The 17,919-nt window shown below is 53.1% G+C and overlaps 1 protein-coding gene across 1 annotated transcript; it reads right to left on the bottom strand.

The window, feature by feature from the left end:
• Window positions 1-4,377: 4,377 nt before the first annotated feature.
• Window positions 4,378-12,844, bottom strand: SPINDOC (spindlin interactor and repressor of chromatin binding). Its single transcript, XM_044680434.1, has 7 exons — window positions 12,753-12,844; window positions 12,380-12,631; window positions 8,664-8,987; window positions 8,468-8,578; window positions 8,186-8,335; window positions 6,124-6,324; window positions 4,378-5,151 (listed from the first exon to the last, which is right to left on the bottom strand). Exons 2-7 carry the CDS (start codon window positions 12,621-12,623, stop codon window positions 4,937-4,939), a joined length of 1,245 nt encoding a protein of 414 aa, XP_044536369.1. The 5' UTR covers window positions 12,624-12,631; window positions 12,753-12,844; the 3' UTR covers window positions 4,378-4,936.
• Between the last annotated feature and the right edge of the window lie 5,075 nt (window positions 12,845-17,919).

The raw sequence follows: 17,919 nt of genomic DNA, 5'->3' as shown, positions 1-17,919 counted from the left end.
CTGTGGAGGCACCGCCACGCCTCCAGAGATCCATCCGGGCTGGCAACGAAGCACCCAAAGCACCCGAAGCACCCGAAGCACCCGTCTGCCCTGAGGACACAACCCTGCCCTCAAGGGGCTTCCATTCTAAGTGGGGAGAAAAGGGGCAGCATCGACCCCAACCGGTATAATAAGGTAGGACAGGCTGCTGTGTAGATGGAGAGCTTGACCCCTGGCCTGCTGCCCCCAGAAGTCCCTCAGAATTTCCCCAAATTCCGTTTAATCTCTCTGGAGCCTCCACATTTGCCTGCTCACAGTACTGGTTTACGAGTTCTGTAGCTCCTCCTTCTCGCTCTCTTCTTTCTCTAGCAGGCTGGGTTAGTACCTTTTAGTTAGCCTTTTTATGTTATTATTGTATGACTTTAGTTCGCTTTTTTATATTATTATTACTATTATTATTATATAACCTTTAGTTAGCTTCTTCATGTTATTATTACTATTATTATATAACTTTCAGTTAGCTTTTTGTTATTATTATATTATTATTACATAACTTTGTTAGCTTTTTCATGTTATTAATACTATTATTATATAACTTTTAGTTAGCCTTTTATGTCATTATATTATTATTATATGACTTTAGTTAGCTTTTTCATGTTATTATTACTATTATTATATAATTTTTAGTTAGCTTGTTTATGTTATATTATTATTATATGACTAGTTAGCTTTTTCATGTTATTATTACTATTATTATATAATTTTTAGTTAGCTTGTTTATTATTACATTATTATTATATAACTTTTAGTTAGCCTTTTGTTATATTATTATTATATAACTTTTAGTTAGTTTTTTGTTATTACTATTATTATTATATGAGTTTTAGTTAGTTTTTTGTTATTACTATTATTATATGAGTTTTAGTTAGCTTTTTAATGTTCGTTTATTATTAATAAAAATGTACAAAATGTACTATTTAGTTATTGTATATAAATTTTAACCTCCACCATACGGTAGAGGATAGACAGGCTGCGAGCAACCACTTCCTTTCCTCGGCCCTCCACTTCTCCCTTCGTAAAGACGACACACTAGTTGGGCACGTAGAGCTCAGTCACTATGTCTGGCATAGACAGATTGGCTGGAGGTGTATTGTGGAGACAAAATGAACCCCTGGGAGTCTCGAACCTGGGCTCGTGGATGGATGGTGACCATAACAGGGAACTCTGGAAGGGGGTGGGGGAGGGGGCAGGGAAGTGAATCCTGCTTTGGATAGGCCGAGTCTGAGATATTTAAGGGGCATCTGGTAGGAAGAGGCCAACCACTGGTCCATGATGCAGGACTAGAGCTCAGGAGAGACTTACAGACTTGAGAGTCACCGGCGTAGAAGCGATAAGCAAACCCATGAGAGCTGAGGCTCACCCAAAGAAGAGGGGAGCGTCCTAGACGGTCCCATTACTGTTAGCGGCAATGATGTAGGATGAATTAGTGGAGATAATTCCCAGAGGAGAGTATCCAGGAGGAAAAGATGTTAAATGTCAGAGAAAAGTGAGGAAGAACCAAGGCTGAGAAAAGGTCATTGGCTATGACAATTAAGATCATTGGTCGGGGGAGCTGGGAGGCTCAGTGGATGGAGAGCCAGGTCTAGAGATGGGAGGTCCTGGGTTCAAATCTGGCCTCTGACACTTTCTAGTTGTGTGACCCTGGGCAAGTCACTTGACCCCCATTATCTAGCCCTCACCACTCTTCTGCCTTGGAAACAACATACAGCAGGATTAAAAAAAAAAAAAAAAAAAGATCACTTTGAAGGGAGTTTCAGTTGAGTGATGGACACCAGACTGTAAAGTGGAGGCAATGAGCAAAAGACAGCTTTTTCCTCAAGGTTTGGCTGAGAAAGGGAGAAGACATACAGAACAATAGTCAGCAGTGACAGTAGAATCAAGTAAGGATTTTTTTTTTTTTTAAATTTAAAGATGGAGGAGACTCGGGCACATTAGTAGGCAGCAGGGAGAGAGTCAGGAGATATGGAGAGACTGATGATTAAGGGAGAGTAAGGATGTTAGAGGAAGCAATCAGGGGAGAAGGTGGAAGCGGCTGGGATTAAGGATACAGGTGGAGGGGTTCACCTTAAGAAGGATCATCAGAGCCTTGAAAAAGAGGAAATGTCAAGGAGTTGTGAGACTGTTGAACAGAGACAAAGAGACGGGGAGAACAAAGCTTGTAGGGAAGGGCTGGAATTTTTTGGTGAATGAGAACCTCAGTGGAGAGAGTTGGGGAGAAGGTACTGCCAGAGGCCCAAAGGAAAAAGAGAAGGCCACTATGGAAAGTGGAATGGAGAATACGTTAGGGACAAGCAGGATTGCCTTGCTGCAGTGAGGGCCCACTTAAGATTGAATAACAAATTTGTAGGTTCAGTTAACAAAGATTTGTGACTTCCTCCAGATCTGCTCAGTAGCAGTAGGGGTAGGAGCAGAGGATATGAAGCATCAAATGAGTTCAATATAGAATCAAATCAGTTCACAGAAGGATTGTGATCGGGAAGGGAGAAAAGGGAAGAAGGAAAATGGAGGGATTGGATCACAGTAACGATGAAAAATAGATTTACAGCAGAAAGAGAGAGATGAATTGATAGGAGATAGAAATTGGATAAAATGAAACATTTGTGGATGGTAGTAAGATCAAGGAGGTGACCATAAGGTGGAAAAGTAGCTCCTGGAAATTAAGTAGACTAAGGAACTGGGAGGTTGGGATAATAGAGGAAGCACTAAATGAATGTCAAAATCCTCTAGTATGGTCAGAGTTGGGTAGAGAGTCTTTGAGCCCCGTGACCTGAGAACCAGTAACAGAAGGCACCCATGGGCTGGATTGGGGGATCGATTTAGATACTGTGAACCTCAAAAGGAGAAGTGGGCACTAGAGGCCTCTGAGACCAAGGAGCATGAAGTGATTTTGTGAGGTGGGGGTAGGAGAGATGTAACTAGCACTGGAAAGGGTGCCAAAGAACGAAATGTCTTCTGGGCAAAATGGAAACAGAATAGAAGGAAAAGCTCTAAAGCAAAGTGCTTTATTAATTATAGAGGGGTTGTCCCAGAGGGCATCATCAAAGGGGCAGGCTCATATGACAAGGAATATTGGAGGGATGGGGTTGAGGCAAAAGGGGATAAGTGAGCAGCAGACCTTGGAGGGATGGGGAGGGAGTTTACTCTTTGGTATCCTGGGATTCAAGCTCCTAGGAATGGGGAGACTAAGGGGATGGGAACCCTTGGAGAAGGAGTCCAGGTACAGGGTCCATGGAAGGGAGGGGCTTCACAGAGCGGGAGAAGTCTTGCCTGGAGACCTCCGCCATTTTCTTTATGGCTGCTTTATGATATGGGGTCCCTGGAGGTGTCTGCACCCTCCCGGGCAGAATGGAGCAGGTTGGCTTCCTGTTTCTAATCTGGTTGACTTGTTGTTGCCAAGTCTTGTAGATTCAACTTTTGCAGCATCTCTCAACACCATTCTGATTTGGGACTCTCAGCTCTAGGCTGGCTCATTGCAAGTAGCTTCCTAATGGCCAGACCCATGCCTGAAGCCTTTCAGCCCCTTCTGGACACACCTATGGCTCCCTATAACCTTCTGGATCAAATAGGTTCACAGCTAGCCCACCCTACTTTTCCTTCTAGTATACATGCCTCTCTTCCAGCCACTTGGCCCACCCAAACCGGCTCTCTGTGTGGTTCCATACACAAGACAGCCCATCTCCTTGTCTTTGCCCATGCTGTACCCCAAGTCTCTGGGGATGCCCTCCCTCTTTGTAGCAGGCAAAGCCTGAGAGCCCACCGAGCAAGGCTCTGGGACCTAAAGCAGAAGGTCCCTAACGGCCCTCCCACTTTCTTTCTCCTTCTAGGTCATGTTTACGGCACCCATAGAAACCCCTGATTTCATACATCGTATAAGCCACGGAAACGCTGGGGTACGTGTCAGGTAAGCTATAGAACTCCCGTTTCTCGCACCCCCGTATCAGACGTTTTCTGCAGTCACTGACCCATGTACGGTGCGTTGCACTGTGACCGCCGAGGTCTTCCGTTAACCAGGACCCGTAACTATGGATGTGGAAAGCTCTTGTTGGAGCCTCCCCCATAGAAGCCGTAGCCTTCCCGACGCCTCTGGGGATCCCCAAAGCTCAGCACAAGCCCTTCTTCTCCCTGAGGCTTTGTCCCCCTGCAGCAAGTGCCTTGGGAACTCCTCCTGCCTGTCGGGGCCCCTTCGTGCCTGCCTCTTGGCTTCCCATCTTTCTGGGCTCCTAAGCTCAGGCAGGCCCAGGGGCTGCGGGTCAGCCCTGCCCCGGCACCGGTGACCTCGGAGGTCCTTCTCTGCACATCTTGCAGATGCCCGGCACTGCTGACTACCAAACAGCTCGCTCCATAAAAAATAATAATTTATTGTCAACAAAGGGTATGTACAAAGGGAAAGAACCAGGGAAGCGGGGGCTGGGTCAGCAAGGTGAAAAGCGGGCAGAGCTGGGGGCCCCAGAGCCACCCCCACCTGGAGCTCCTCCGGCTCTGCTGCGGGGCGGGGAAAGGGTGACGGGGCTGTACGGACAGGAGGGCCAGGAGGAGGTGGGGGGAGAGGAGGCTCCCCCGAGGTAGTAGGGGGCTCCGTGGGCCCCCCCTTGTGACCGCCTCCTTTGTAAGGCACTATGCCGGCAGGGAAGTGGTGAAGCGGGAACGAGGAAGGGCAAACACAGTGGGGCTCGGGAGCTCACTCTCCATCAACACTGAACCCTAGTGCAAGGACGGTGGTGGCCCGGACCCGGGACCCCTTAGCAGCGTCCAACGGGAGCAGAAGCAGACTGTCCCCTCAAGTGCTTGGTTCCATCGGCTTCTTCGGACGGACGGACAGACGGACGGACGGACGGACGGGCTGGTCTGCCAGGCGAGGGGCGAGGAGAGGCGCCGTGGGCACGACCCCCAGCGGCCATCACTCGCCAGGCCCAGCCTCTGGCTGTTCCCGAGCAGCAGCCACACCGGACTCTGTCAGCACGGCCTGCCAACCCGGGGGGTCACCGGCCCCCACCGCCCGGGGCCCCTGGGGAGCCTTGGACCAATCCTGAAGCAGGCTGACCGCTGGGGGCTGGTCCAGGTGCACGCGTATGACCTGCAGATCCAGCGTCCCTCGGAGCCCCGCGGAGGGAGCTGGGGAGGGATGAGAAGAGGAAGTGTTAGAGCTGCCCGGCAGCCTGGGGAAGGGCCTCTCCCACCCGTGGGCCCAGCCAAGGGCCTCTGTGGGCCCTCCAGCTCCGGGCTGGTGCCCCGGGAATGCCCCAACCTGACTTCCTGCACAGAAAGCGGGCTCTGGTGCTGCCTCTCGTGGCTGGCCACAATTCACTCCTGTGGCTCAGGAGGTCGTGGCTAGCAACTGTGGACCGGGGAGAAAGGCCTGGCCTCCTCCAACACCCCCAGGGAGTGGCCCTTGGGTCTGGGTGAAGGCCTCTAAGGAGGACGGAGCCACCACTCTGGCCTGCCCTTCTCCAGGCTAAACACCCACCAGAGGCCCTCCACGGTGAGCAGGAAGCCCTCCCTGGTGCTGGATGCCAGGCATCTCCCGACACATTCTAAGGATCATGCCCGCATCTGGCCACTCCATCACACCGGGCACCGCGCGGCCCACAAAAGCCCCCCAGACCTTCCAGAGGAACAACCAGCCTCGACTTAGCTTTGGGGCCAGAGTGGGGCGGCCTCTCCAGGCCAGACACGGCCTGTCCCTTTAGCTGGCCCTCACAGGTACTGACTGGGGGCCCTTGCCCAGCTCCGTGTCCCCCACCCCGGACACCCTTGGTTCATCCCTGTCTCATCCTGGCTTCGTCCCCAGGGCTCTAGTCACAGCCTCTGACTTCTCCTGAAGGGGATGGCAGCTAGAATGCCCACTCTGGGCCTCGGTGCCCAGGCAATGCCAGGGGGCAGGAGAGGGCCCGGGCCAGTCCTGTTCTCAGTGACCTGGGAGTGGGGTAGGTCCGATGGCATTAAGCCTGCTCTGGGATGCTTTCCTAGAAGGGAGCCCGAGCTGTCCTGCTGACGCCGGGCCAGGCCGTCACCCCCAGAGAGTGAGGAGCCCAGGAGGGGAGCGGAGGGGAGCCCCAGCTGTAGGGAGTCCTGCCCACAACTCACCTGGGGTGGGGCTCGGGGGCCGCCCGGGGCTTTCCTCAGCCGGCTCGCCTCCTTTCGACGAAGACTTGTCCTCCGAGGCCTTGAGCTGGCTGCTGGAAAAGAGCTGGAGGACGAAGCCGGGGGGGAAGCTGCCATCCGTGAAGTGCCGGACCTCAGTGGGGGCCGAGAAGGGCTCCAGGGTGACGTGCGGGAGGGGGAGATCTGGAGAGGGACAAAGAACAACGTCCAGAAGTCTGGATCTGCAGAGGCTTCGTCCTCTGTCCGATGGCGAGGACTACCTGGGGGGCACCGGAGATCCCCGGCATTCTCAGTAGCGCCATCTATAGAGCTTTAAGGTTTGTGAAGCACCTGGCAGGGAGGTGCTGTTATTGTCCCCATTTTACAGCTGAGGAAACTGAGGCAAGATGGGAACTTTCACCATCTAGTTGCTGACACACTGCTCCCCACTCACCCCACCCCCAACATGGGGTATCCCTCTAACACTTCCAGCTGCCTTCTGGCCCCCCACCCTGATGTCGCCTCCCCTCCTCTCCCTGTCCCGCCCTCCGTGCCTGGACTTCTCCTGGGGCTCTGGGGGTCAGTGGGGCCCCGGGCTGGCCAGGCAGCCCTTCCACAAAACCTCTCCATTAGCTGGACTCGGCCCTCTCCTGCCACATCCCCCTCGGGGGCGGCCTTGTTTTGCCATCCCCCACAAGCTCCCTCTTCTCCCCTCTGCCCCTGCCTCAAACAAAGAGGATTCTCCTCTCCATCCCCCGACCCCAAGTTCCATCCCCAGCTCTCAGGCGGCACCACAAGCTAGATGTCTTTTACACATCTCAACTGGTCCAAAATGGGAGCCTGCTGGACGGAGAGCCAAGCCTGGCCTCGTTTATCTACTAGCTGTGTGACCCTGCGTGGGTCACTTCACCCTCCTTGCCTCAGTCTCCCCATCTGTCAAATGAGCTGAGAAGGAAATGGCTCATCACAGCAGGAGCTCTGCCAAGAAAACCCCCCATGGGGTCACAGATGGTTGGAGTCCTCCCCCCCTCCCCGGGGGTGAGCCTGGGTTTCACTCGCACTCATGCTCCACAGCCAATCTGCTGCCAAAACACCTCCCTCAGTGCCCCTTCTCTCCACTCTTACGGGTATCCTCCCCTTCCCCAACTTGGGGTCCTGCTGTCTCCCCCAGACTATGGCAGTAGGCAGATTGCGGTGGGTCTCCCTTCCCCCTGCTCTGGAGACTCCAGGGGGTCCCCATCACCTTGAGATCAGGCTTGGGGAACCCCGCTCCACGGCTGCCTTCGAGGCCTCCACTGGCCAGCCCGGCCACCCCAACCACCCCCCCAGCTGTGCCTAAATGCCTTTCCTTCCATCTTAGAATCAATGTGGCACACGGGTTACAGGGCAGCGAGGGCTGGGCCACAAAGGTAGCCCAGCTGGGATGTGTCCGAATTGAACCCAGGACCTCCCGTCTCTAGGCCTGGGCTCTAACCACTGAGCCCCTCACCACACTGTTTCTGATAAGGCTGTTTGGGACAGCGCTTTCTGGGGACCCTCACCCTCTCCCTCCAGGGTCTTTTTTAAGGCCAATGTGACTAGCAGGGGACGAAACCATGGGGGGAACCTGGAGCTTTGTAGGACTCCGCTGGGGAAGGAGACAGAAAGCCAGAGAGCGAAGGCCACGCTGTCTGTAGGCCTCTCTGATCAGGGTGCAACATCCTCCTTGGCTTCCTTAGAATGGAAGAAGTCAGGGGTCCCCCAAAACTCAGTGCAGCATCTAGTGGCACCTCACAGAAAACTTCACAATGATTGTCCACGAGTGGTCATCCCACTGCTGGTGGGCAGCTCACCATCTCACTGGCATCTTATTCCACCCAGGGAAGAATGACCAGAGCATGTGGGGGACATTTAGGGGAGTCTCTCTGGAATCTCTCCCTCCTGGTGAGCATCCCTGCCCCTTGGAGGTGGCGATCCCAAGGCCTGCCTTCTAGGTGAGTCTTCTCTTCACCCCTCACCCTGGAATCTAGCTGCTTCTCTGGTCTCTTCCCTCTCACCACTCTCTCGGCTCCTTCTGCCCCCTCACCTGGACTCGGGACCAACGGTCTGGCCCCGGCCTTGGCCTTGGCCGAACTCCTGCCCCTGCCCTTCTTCTTCTTGGGAGGCACGTCTCCAGACAGCTCTTTATATCTCTGGTTCCGAGGTTTCTTGGTCCCTACATCAATGGTTGGGGGAGCTGCCAAGAAAGAGCCCCGACTTCATGAAACGCTCCCCCTTACAGCCCCTCTCTCCATCCCAGGCCAGAGGCCCCTGCTCTGCCTGCCCCGTGCCCCCCCCCTCCTCCGTGCCCTCTCTTGAAGGGCCTTACCTGGAGTCTGCAGGGGCCGGAGCCCCCGGGGTCGGTTCCGAGTAGATTGCGATTCAGGCTTCTCCTCAGAGTCCAGAAGAACCACAATCTCTGCTGGTGTCTCAGGAGGGTCTGGGGCAGAGAGGAGAGTCTCCTAAGGATCTCTGCTGCTCACCCCCCCCACCCCCCGGCCCCGATCCCCCCCCTCCCCTCCTACCTGTGCTGGGGGGGGAGGGAGGCCCCAGGGAATCTAGCAAGGCCACACCCTCACTCCAGGCCTCAAGGATGTTGCTCTTCTCCCCGGGGCTCAGGCCCAGGGTGTGGGGGTGCTGGCGAAGAATGTGGCGCCGGGCGCTGCGGGCAGAAGGCGTGTGGAGCTCCTGGCCACACACCATGCACAGGGCCCGGCCGCTGCCCCCGGGGCTGTTCCCCACCAAGTACTCCTGCTCCCATGACTGCAGAGGCTCGGGCTCCTCGCTGATGGCCGTGCTTGTCTCGGGCTGGCACTGCCCGGGGAGGGGGCTGGCCTCGGGCTGTCCCACTGGGGAAGGAGAAAGAAGGAGCTGATGGTGAGGGGTCCCAGGCTGTGGTGCCCTGCAGAGGGCTCATCTCAGGAGAAGATGCCCCCTTCTTCGCCGGCCTGGCAAGCAGCCTGTTCCCCACCGGGCCCCAGGGCAAAGAGCAGGCATCCTCGGTGGCCCAGAGCCCTCTGGAGCTCACAGCTGGCCCTCCTGGCCTCATCCTCTCCCTGCGGTCCTGCTGCTTCTCTGGCCGCTCCTTCTCCGGGCCCCTTTCCAGATCACACCTGCTAAACCTCGGCCCCAAGCTTCTTGTCTAGGTGACCTCTCCCCCTCTCCCACAGCTTCACTGACTCTCTGCCCAGCCCTAATGTCCTTCTCGTCTGGCCTGACCAAATGCCTTTTGGGCACCTTGACCTGGATGCCCCTGCAGGCCTCTTCTACACTTCCCATGGAAGGCCTGGGCACTCCCACCCTCTCGGTGAATTCACTCCCAAGCAGGGTGTCACAAAGACCCCACATGTTCTAGCTTCTTTCCTGTTACTGTGGGTCTCCTGGGCAGACCCTCACCCCCTCATGCCCAGCCCTGCCTCCCATCTGTTCTCTACTCGGCACCCAAAGTGATCTGGCTAAAGCATGGACTGCCCCCCCCCCAACTCCCACACTTCCCATTCTCCCAGATCAAATACCAATTGTCCTGCCTGGTTCTGAGCTCCTCACACTGGGTCCCCTGCTTTGTCTCTTTATTTCCTTTCATGTATTCCCTGTCAGGACACCGGCCTTCTGACCAGTCCCTGGAACACTCCCTCCCCTGAATTCTTTCCCTTCTTCCTTGCAAAGCCCTAAATCCACCTAGCTGTATACCCGCTGTCTCCCTCATGGCAGGGGGGCCTCGAGAACAGCCTCCTTGTCTCTGGATTCCCGAGGCCCCAGCACAGTGCCCGGCCCAGGATGGAGGAAGCTTAATGCTCGCTGCCCCTCTGGTCTGTGCCAGCTGCCTGGAGCGATGTGGTTTGTGCCAGGCAGAAACGGAACCCGGGCCACCCTGACTCGAAGGCAGCTCCCCTACACTAACCAACCCCCTGGAGGCTGCCTTCTCAGGCAGTGGGTACACCAGGTATCCTTACCCCCATTTTATAGCCTAGGAAACGGAGGCTCGTCCAAGGAAGGCTCGCCCAGGGTCACACGCCTGAGGAATAGCCCTGACCTCGACAGCAAGCTTAATCGGGTCACAGCTTTCCTCTGGATTCTTCCCCCACGAGGGAGTGAGCATCCCGCAGCCAGTGTGGAGGCCTGGGAAGACGCTTTTCTCTGCGCTGGAGCGAGGCTCCACGGCTCATAATCTTTGGAGAAGGTGGCACAAAATCAGGAGACAAAGGACGGGCAGACAGCGCTGGGGCGGCTGGGTGGCTCAGTGGAGAGAGGGTTAGGCCTGGAGTCTGGGAGACTCATCCTCCCGGCTTCAAATCTGTCTCAGACATTACTAGCTGTGTGACCCTGGGCAAGTCCTTGACCCTGCTGGCCTCAGTTTCCTCAGTCAAGTGAGCTGGGGAAGGAAACAGCTGATCACTCTGGCATCTCACACGGGTCCCGGGGCCGGACGTGACAACAAACAACAAACGATCGACACAAAGGTGAACCATAGCATTGTGGGGGAGGTTTACTCCCAGACACGATGAACAAGTTAATGGCTAACTCAGGGCAGCAAGAGATCTCCGAGCTAGCCCGGGCCTCTAGAGCGTGGCATTGCTTCTGCACCCCCAGCCCAGACCTTGGGGTGCTCCTCGTGTCAAGGCATTAGCTTCCCCTCCTGAGGATGCCCAGTCTTGCCCTGGAGCCTCCCCCTCTTGGTGACCTCCAATGGCTTTGCCATTGGTATTTAGTGCCCTCTGACCTCACCAGCATCTTTCCTCCCTGCCCTGACCCACCCTAGTGGGCTTCCAAAATGGTGCCCCTTGGCCTCTTAGCACAGCCTGATCCCTTCCAGGCTCCACTCAGTCCCCTCTTCTATTGGGAGGCCCTTCCTCATCAGCCCAACAAAATCTCCTCCCCGTATCATCCTGTGTGGACTTTTATCTGCAGACGTGGATGAGAGCTGCCTGCCCTGCCGGCCATCCATGTCAGTGAGGGAATCCCTGAACAAAGGAGATCAGGATGCCTTGGAGCATCCCTGGGCCCAGCACACAGGAGGTCCTTCCTGAGAGGGGGGGTTGAGGGTGGACAAGCCCTGACGTCCCCCCACTCAGTGCCAGGCCTAGAGGAGGGCACGGCGGCCTCTGCTGCCCCCTCTGTCCCGGACCCCAGGCCCCATCTTTGTCTCCTCTGGCAAATCAAAGCTCACAGCCTCTCAGTTCTTCCCACCCTGGCCTTGATGGCTCCAAGATGGCCTAGGAAGGCCAACTGATCATCCCCCATGACCCAACTCCCTGGAGACAGGGAAGCACCTCCAAGGCCCCAGGAGAGGCGGCCAGCAAGTTTGCTTCAGTTTTTGTTCCAAGGGAGGAGGAACAAGGTCTTCTAAGATCCAAATAGGCACTGAAAAGGAAGGCTGGCTCTTTCCTGTTCTCACTTCCCCTCTTAGGGCCTGGAAGGGGAGCTCTGACCCAGGCCTCAAGGGCCAGTTCCAGTCTGGCCACCCCCTCTGGCTCCTACAACTCCAGGGATTTGGCCCCAGGCTCGCTCCAAGCATACAAAGCTGAGCAGAGGAGCTGGCGGCCTCCCCCGTGGTCCTCCTCCATCCCTCTCCCGGCATAGTAAATGGAGGCTCTTGGCCCACCTGGCCTCTCACCTGCATCAGGAGGTCCTCCCTCCGCCTCTCCCCAGAAATTTGCTCTATTTGCTCAGAGGAGACTAAGAGGCTCGGCCTGAGGAATGGCCTGCACACGGAAGGCGCTTCAGACGGGGAGACACCAACCCCCCATCTTGGTCAAGTCACGGACATGGCTGGGCCTCCCTATCCAACTGAGGGGGCGGATCTTTGAGCCGGCTCAGGGCCTCGGTTTCCCCAAACTCCCCCCAGGCACAAATACCACAGGAGTGACTGTCCAGGCAAAAGTGCCCACAGGGAGGCCTGCATGTCCTGACACACAGGACAGGGGGAGGGGAACGGAGCCCCGCGGCCTCGCACGTATGCACACACGTGTGTGACGTGTACCGCACACAGACCCGCTTCAATAGAATTAGCCCGGGGTCGCGGAGGTAGACGCGCGTGTCTGGAGAAGGCCCGGGGGGGGGGGGGTGCGGCTCCCACACGCGCCCTAAACCCGCGCGCACACGCGTGGAAGCCATGGGATCCGCACAGAGCGGGATGACCCCGGTTCCTCCCCCTCTCGGCTGGGGGCGGGCCGCTCTACAGATAGCCGTGATCTTCGGCCGGCCTGGGCAGGGCCCCTCCCCTCTTCCCCCGCGGCCTCACCTCGCAGCACCGGCTCCCGCAGGGCCGCGGGGATGGGGATGGCGGGCTCAGCCGGGGGCCCAGCGGGCGGCACAGGGCGGCGGCGGCTGGGCGACGGCAGCGGGGGCCAGCGGCCCGGGGGCGTATGGGCGCGGGGCCCCGGGGCCTCGGCCCCGTCGTCCTCCACTCGCACCTCCTCCACGTCCTCGCACTTGAGCGTCACCTGGATGCAGTCCAGCGGCGCGGGCTCGGCCTTCAGGGCCATGGTTCTGCCTGGCGGGGGGCGGCCGGACAGCGCGGTCAGTCAGCCAGGCCTCGCCGGCCCGACCCCCGGTCCGCCCAGCCCCACCCCGTCCGCTTCCCGGCCCGCCCGGCCTCGGCCCGTGCCCACGACCTGCAGCCGCCCAGCCCGGGTCCTCCCCGCCACCATAGAGTCCCGGCCCCCCGGCGGGGGGAGCGTCCTCAATCCGGGCCCCTCACCCGCGCCGCTCTCCCGTCTATGGTTGCTCATTGTCCGAGCCGGCGCCCGGGGCCCGCCCCTTGTCCCGCCCCGGCCGCGTGTGGCCAATCGCCGGCCGCCCCGGGCCGCCCGCGCCCCGCCTCCCGACGCACGACTGGGAAGCGGCGGCGGAGCGCTCTCGGCTGCCCCCAGGCGGCGCTTGGGCCGCCGGGCTGGCAGATGAATGAAGGTTGGCGCTCCCAGCTGGAACCCAAATTCCAGCCATCCAGGAAGTCCCGGGTGGGAGGCCCTGGCCTCGGCTGCTATGGAGTATACAGTGGGTCAAGAGCCTGTTTGTGTGCCCAGCCGAGGAGTATTGGTCAAGATCTTACTGTGCCCAGCCAATAAGCCTTGGTCAAGTGCTTCCTCCGTGCCCAGGAAGGAAACAGCCGCTGCTCTCAGGAGGATTCCCTTCCCGGGGTGGGGGAGGGGACCCCTCAGTAGGAGGGCTCTGATTACTGAAAGTTAATGTGCCGTGGCGGGAAGCGGAGCATCCTTCCTGAGCTCGGGTGGGGCAGTTTCCTACCTCCGAATCAAATTCTCTGGTGCCGAATTACCTATTTGATAGGGCTCTGCTTCCTCTCCCACTCAGGCCCCGAGGACGGGACCAGTTTTCTGCGGTTCCCTGAAGAGGCTGGGCTGGGTCAACGTAAGAGGAAGCGACTCCTGATTGGTTGAGAGAATGCCGAGTATTTGGAGAATTAGGTTTAAAATAATAATAATAATTTCTTAAAAAGCAAAAGCAAAAAACCCAAACCAAATCCGTTTTGTTACCTTTTGGGTTCCATAGCCTAAATGTCCCTCCCAGAGAGCCATAGAGAAGAGACGTCTAACTCGATTAGATCGCATTGGTTTATCTATAGGAACTGAGGGCTGGCAGACTGGAGCCTCCGGGTTACCAGCATGCAGGAGGAGCCCAGCCTGCCTCCACTGTCCCCACTGACCTCCAGGGCCTTCAAGCTCTGGACCCTAGGGAGAACATACTCCCCCGAGCAGTCCGGCAGAAACTGGCTATAGACCAGCATTTCACACCATACACCAAGATGAATTCTAAGTGGACCCAGGAGTAAGACATAAAGGATGACATTCTAAATAAATTGGAGAGAAAAGAAAGAAGTTGCCCTTGAGAGCTAGCTGGGAGAATTCACAACCAAATAAAATGAAAGGTTCACAGAAGAGAAAATGGAGAATTTTGATAATATAAAATGTAAAAGGTTTTGCACAAACAAAATGAATGCAACTAAAATGAGAAGGGAGGCAGATAAGTGGGAGGAAATACTGCAAGTTTCTCTGATTAAAGATCTCAGTTCCAAGATAGAAAAGGAACTGATTCAAATTTATAAGGATAAGAGACATTTCTCCAATTGATAGTCACCAGGCAGTTTTCCAGGAAGACAGCCAAGCTATCAATAGCTATATAGGAAAAAAAAAAGCTGCAAATCATTATTAGATATATGTATAACCCAGTGGAATTGCCTGTCAACTCCAGAAGGGGGGAGGGAAGAGGGGAAGGAGACAATAAGGATCATGAAACCAAGGGGGAAATTTTAAAAAAGAAAAGAAAAAAGACCTGCTATAAAAAATTAGAGAAATGTAAATTAAAGCAACTCTGAACTAGCACCTCCTACCTATCAGATTTGCATATCTGATGGAAAGGGAAAATGACAAATACTGTGAGGAAACAGGTACATTAATACACTGTTTATAGAACTATGAATTGTCTTGGACATTTTTAAATTGTGTCCCCAGAGTTACTAAACTGTGCCCCTTTAACTCGACAATACTGCTACTACATCTATACCCCAAAGAAAGGATTCATCTGTACAAAAATATTTGTGACAACTCTTTTTGGGGCAGAGAATTGGAACTTAAGGGGTGTTCAGTGCTTGGAGATTGGCTTAATAAGTTATGACATATGAGTGCGATAGAATGAATTTTTGTGCTGTAAGAAATGATGAAAAGGATGGTTTTGGAGAAACTGGGGAAGACTTGTCTTAACTGATACAAAGTGAAGGGAGCAGAACCGGGACAATCATTTATACAATCACAACATTGTCAAGACACACATTTCTGAAAGCTTTCAGAACTCTGATCAACCAGGTTTCTAGAAGAAACACGTGTCCCATCTCCTGACGAAGAAATGATAGACTCAGGATGTAGATTGAAGCATGTTTTTTGGACATTTCCAATAAAGGAATTAGTTTTGATTGGCTGCATTTTTTTGTCATTAGGGTTTTATTTTTCCTTTTAAAGAAGACAGGAAGATTTGAGGGAAAGGAAAGATTTTTTTAATTTTAAAATTTAATTAAATGCTTAAAAACAAAGAGGACTTCCTAATGAGAAACCCCGTTCTTGAAAAATAGGAGAAGGCTCATGCTAGGTGGTTCAGTGATTAGAGCACTAGACCTAATGTCAAGATAGACCTAAGTTCAAATCCAGCCTCAGATACTTACTAGTTATGTGACGCTCAGCTTTTTTCCCCTTCTGTTTCCTCAAATATAAAATGAGGATAAGAATATCACCTACATCTTAGGATTGTTAAGAGGAGAAAATGTGATAATATCTGTAAAGCTTTGGCAGAAACTAGGTATAGACCAAGATTTCCTATCATCTATCAAAATAATTTTGTTTTCAGTTGTGTCTGACTCTTTGTGACCCCATTTGGGTTTTTTCTTCACAGAGATACTAGGGTGGTTTGCCATTTCCTTCTCCAGATCATTTTACAGAGGAGAAAATAGAGGCTAACAGAGGTAAGTGACTTGCCCAGGTCACACAGTTAGTAAATGTCTGAAGCTGGATTTGAACTCAGGTCTTTCTGACTACAGGCTGGGTGTTCTATCCACTGGGTCACCTAGATACCCCACCAAAAACACCTATTAGACATTATACAAATCCTAGATGCCATCATCATCATAATTATTATATTCATACCAACAGCAACTAGCTCAGAGGAAGGATAGTCAGGATCCAGGACAAGTGAAGTTGGGAAGTCTTTATCTCTGAGAGGACTATTGAGCCAGGATGGCATTTATCCTACACACCTCTAATAGAGGGAAATAGAATTAAAACCATTTTTTTAAACCTTTACCTTCCATTTCTGAATAATACAGTGCAGTAGTTCCAGGGCAGAAGAGCTATAAGGGTTAGGCAATGGAGGTTAAATGACTTGCCCAGAGTCACACAGCTGGGAAGTGTCAGGCTTAATTTGAACCCAAGACCTCCCATTTCTAGGCCTGACTCTATTCACTGGGCCACCCAGCTGTCTCTAAAAAGCACTCTTAAAAGAGAGGGTTGCTGTAGCTTACACTCGTGCATTTTCCTGTTTCCCAGCTTCTGTTTCAGGAAGCCACAAGGCTCCTAACTCCTCATCATTTTTCTCCTTAAGATTGAACAAATCAGATGTGGACCTTCCGGCTTCCATCTCTCTTCCAGGGAAGTCAAGTGTTTGCAAAATGAAGTGCTTTGGGGAAACCTTTTAGTCTCTTTGTTATGACAATTGATTCACAAAATTGGTTAAAAACACAGAGCCATTTAAGCTTTAAAAGATGGGCGGGAAGGCGGAAAGCATTGTATTAGGCCCTGGGCATATGAAAAAAAAATTCTTTCCCTCCCTGGGTAGAATTATAATGAGGGAGATTGAAGGAAATTTCTCTTTCCTCCCCAAAATCTTTTTTTCTGTTTCCATTAGATTACAAACTCCTTGAGGGCAAGGATTGCCTTTTTAAAAATCTTTTTAAAACCATTAGCTTCAGATTTATTCCAAAAGAGAAGAGTGGTAAGGGCAGGGCAATTGCTAAGTGACTTGCCCTGGGTCACACAGTGGAAATGTGTCTGAGGCCCGATTTGAACCCAGGACCTCCCATCTCTAGGTCTAGCTCTCAATTCTGAGCTACCTGGTTGCCCCAAAGATTGTCTATGTTGTATTTGTATCCCCGCCCTTAGTCAATAGTCAATATAGCTTGGTCAACAGGAAATCATTGTTTATTGGCTGCCTGACTGGAAGGAACCTTATGAATTAGTTAGTTCCTTCTGCCCCTTGGAGATGTAAGCTGTTGCATAGCAGTGAGGGGTGGGGTGGGGGTGGGGGTGGGTCACACACAGCCCGGGTTTGAAACTTGGACCTGACTTAAGAAGGGTCAGTTTCATTCCATGACTCACTGCTACAACCTTCGAGGAACGTCCAGAATAAAGCTGGAGTCCAGGCTTGATATTCGCCAACTACAAGTAACTTTGGGTAACCAAAGCCTATGCGGATTGGGTGTGGGACGGCCTTGAATTCAACTGCTGCATGTATAAAGTGTGTTATTAAAACTAGATCTAAACCATTGGAAAAACATTGAGTGCTCATGGGTAGGACGAGCTAACATAATAAAAATGACCATCCTACCCAAATTAATTTACTTATTTAGTGCCCTACCTATCAAACTACCAAGAAACTTTTTTAATGAATTAGAAAAAACTATAACAAAGTTCATCTGGAAGAACAAAAGATCAAGAATATCAAGGGAAATAATGAAAAAAAAAATGTGAAGGGTGGTGGCCTAGCAGTACCAGATCTTAAACATACTATAAAGCAGCAGCCATCAAAACAATATGGTAGGGGCAGCTGGGTAGCTCAGTGGAGTGAGAGTCAGGCCTAGAGATGGGAGGTCCTAGGTTCAAATCTGGCCTCAGACACTTCCCAGCTGTGTGACCCTGGGCAAGTCACTTGACCCCCATGGCCCACCCTTACCACTCTTCCACCTAGGAGCCAATACACTGAAGTACAAGGGTTAAAAAAAAAAAACAATATGGTACTGGCTAAGAGATAGAAGGGAGGATCAGTGGAATAGCCTAGGGGTAAATGTCCTCCGATAGATAGTGTACAGTAAACCCAAAGATCCCAGCTTTTGGGACAAAAACCCACTATTTGACCAAAATTGCTAGGAAAATTGGAAAACAGTATGGGAGAGTTTGGGTCTAGATCAACATCTCACACCCTACACCAAGATAAATTCAGAATGGGTGAATGACTTGAATATAAAGAAGGAAACTATAAGTAAATTAGGTGAACATAATAGTA

The sequence above is a fragment of the Gracilinanus agilis genome, chromosome 6 (genome assembly GCF_016433145.1).
Source record: "Gracilinanus agilis isolate LMUSP501 chromosome 6, AgileGrace, whole genome shotgun sequence".
NCBI lineage: Eukaryota > Metazoa > Chordata > Mammalia > Didelphimorphia > Didelphidae > Gracilinanus > Gracilinanus agilis.
This window is presented reverse-complemented; position numbering and strand designations above follow the sequence as displayed.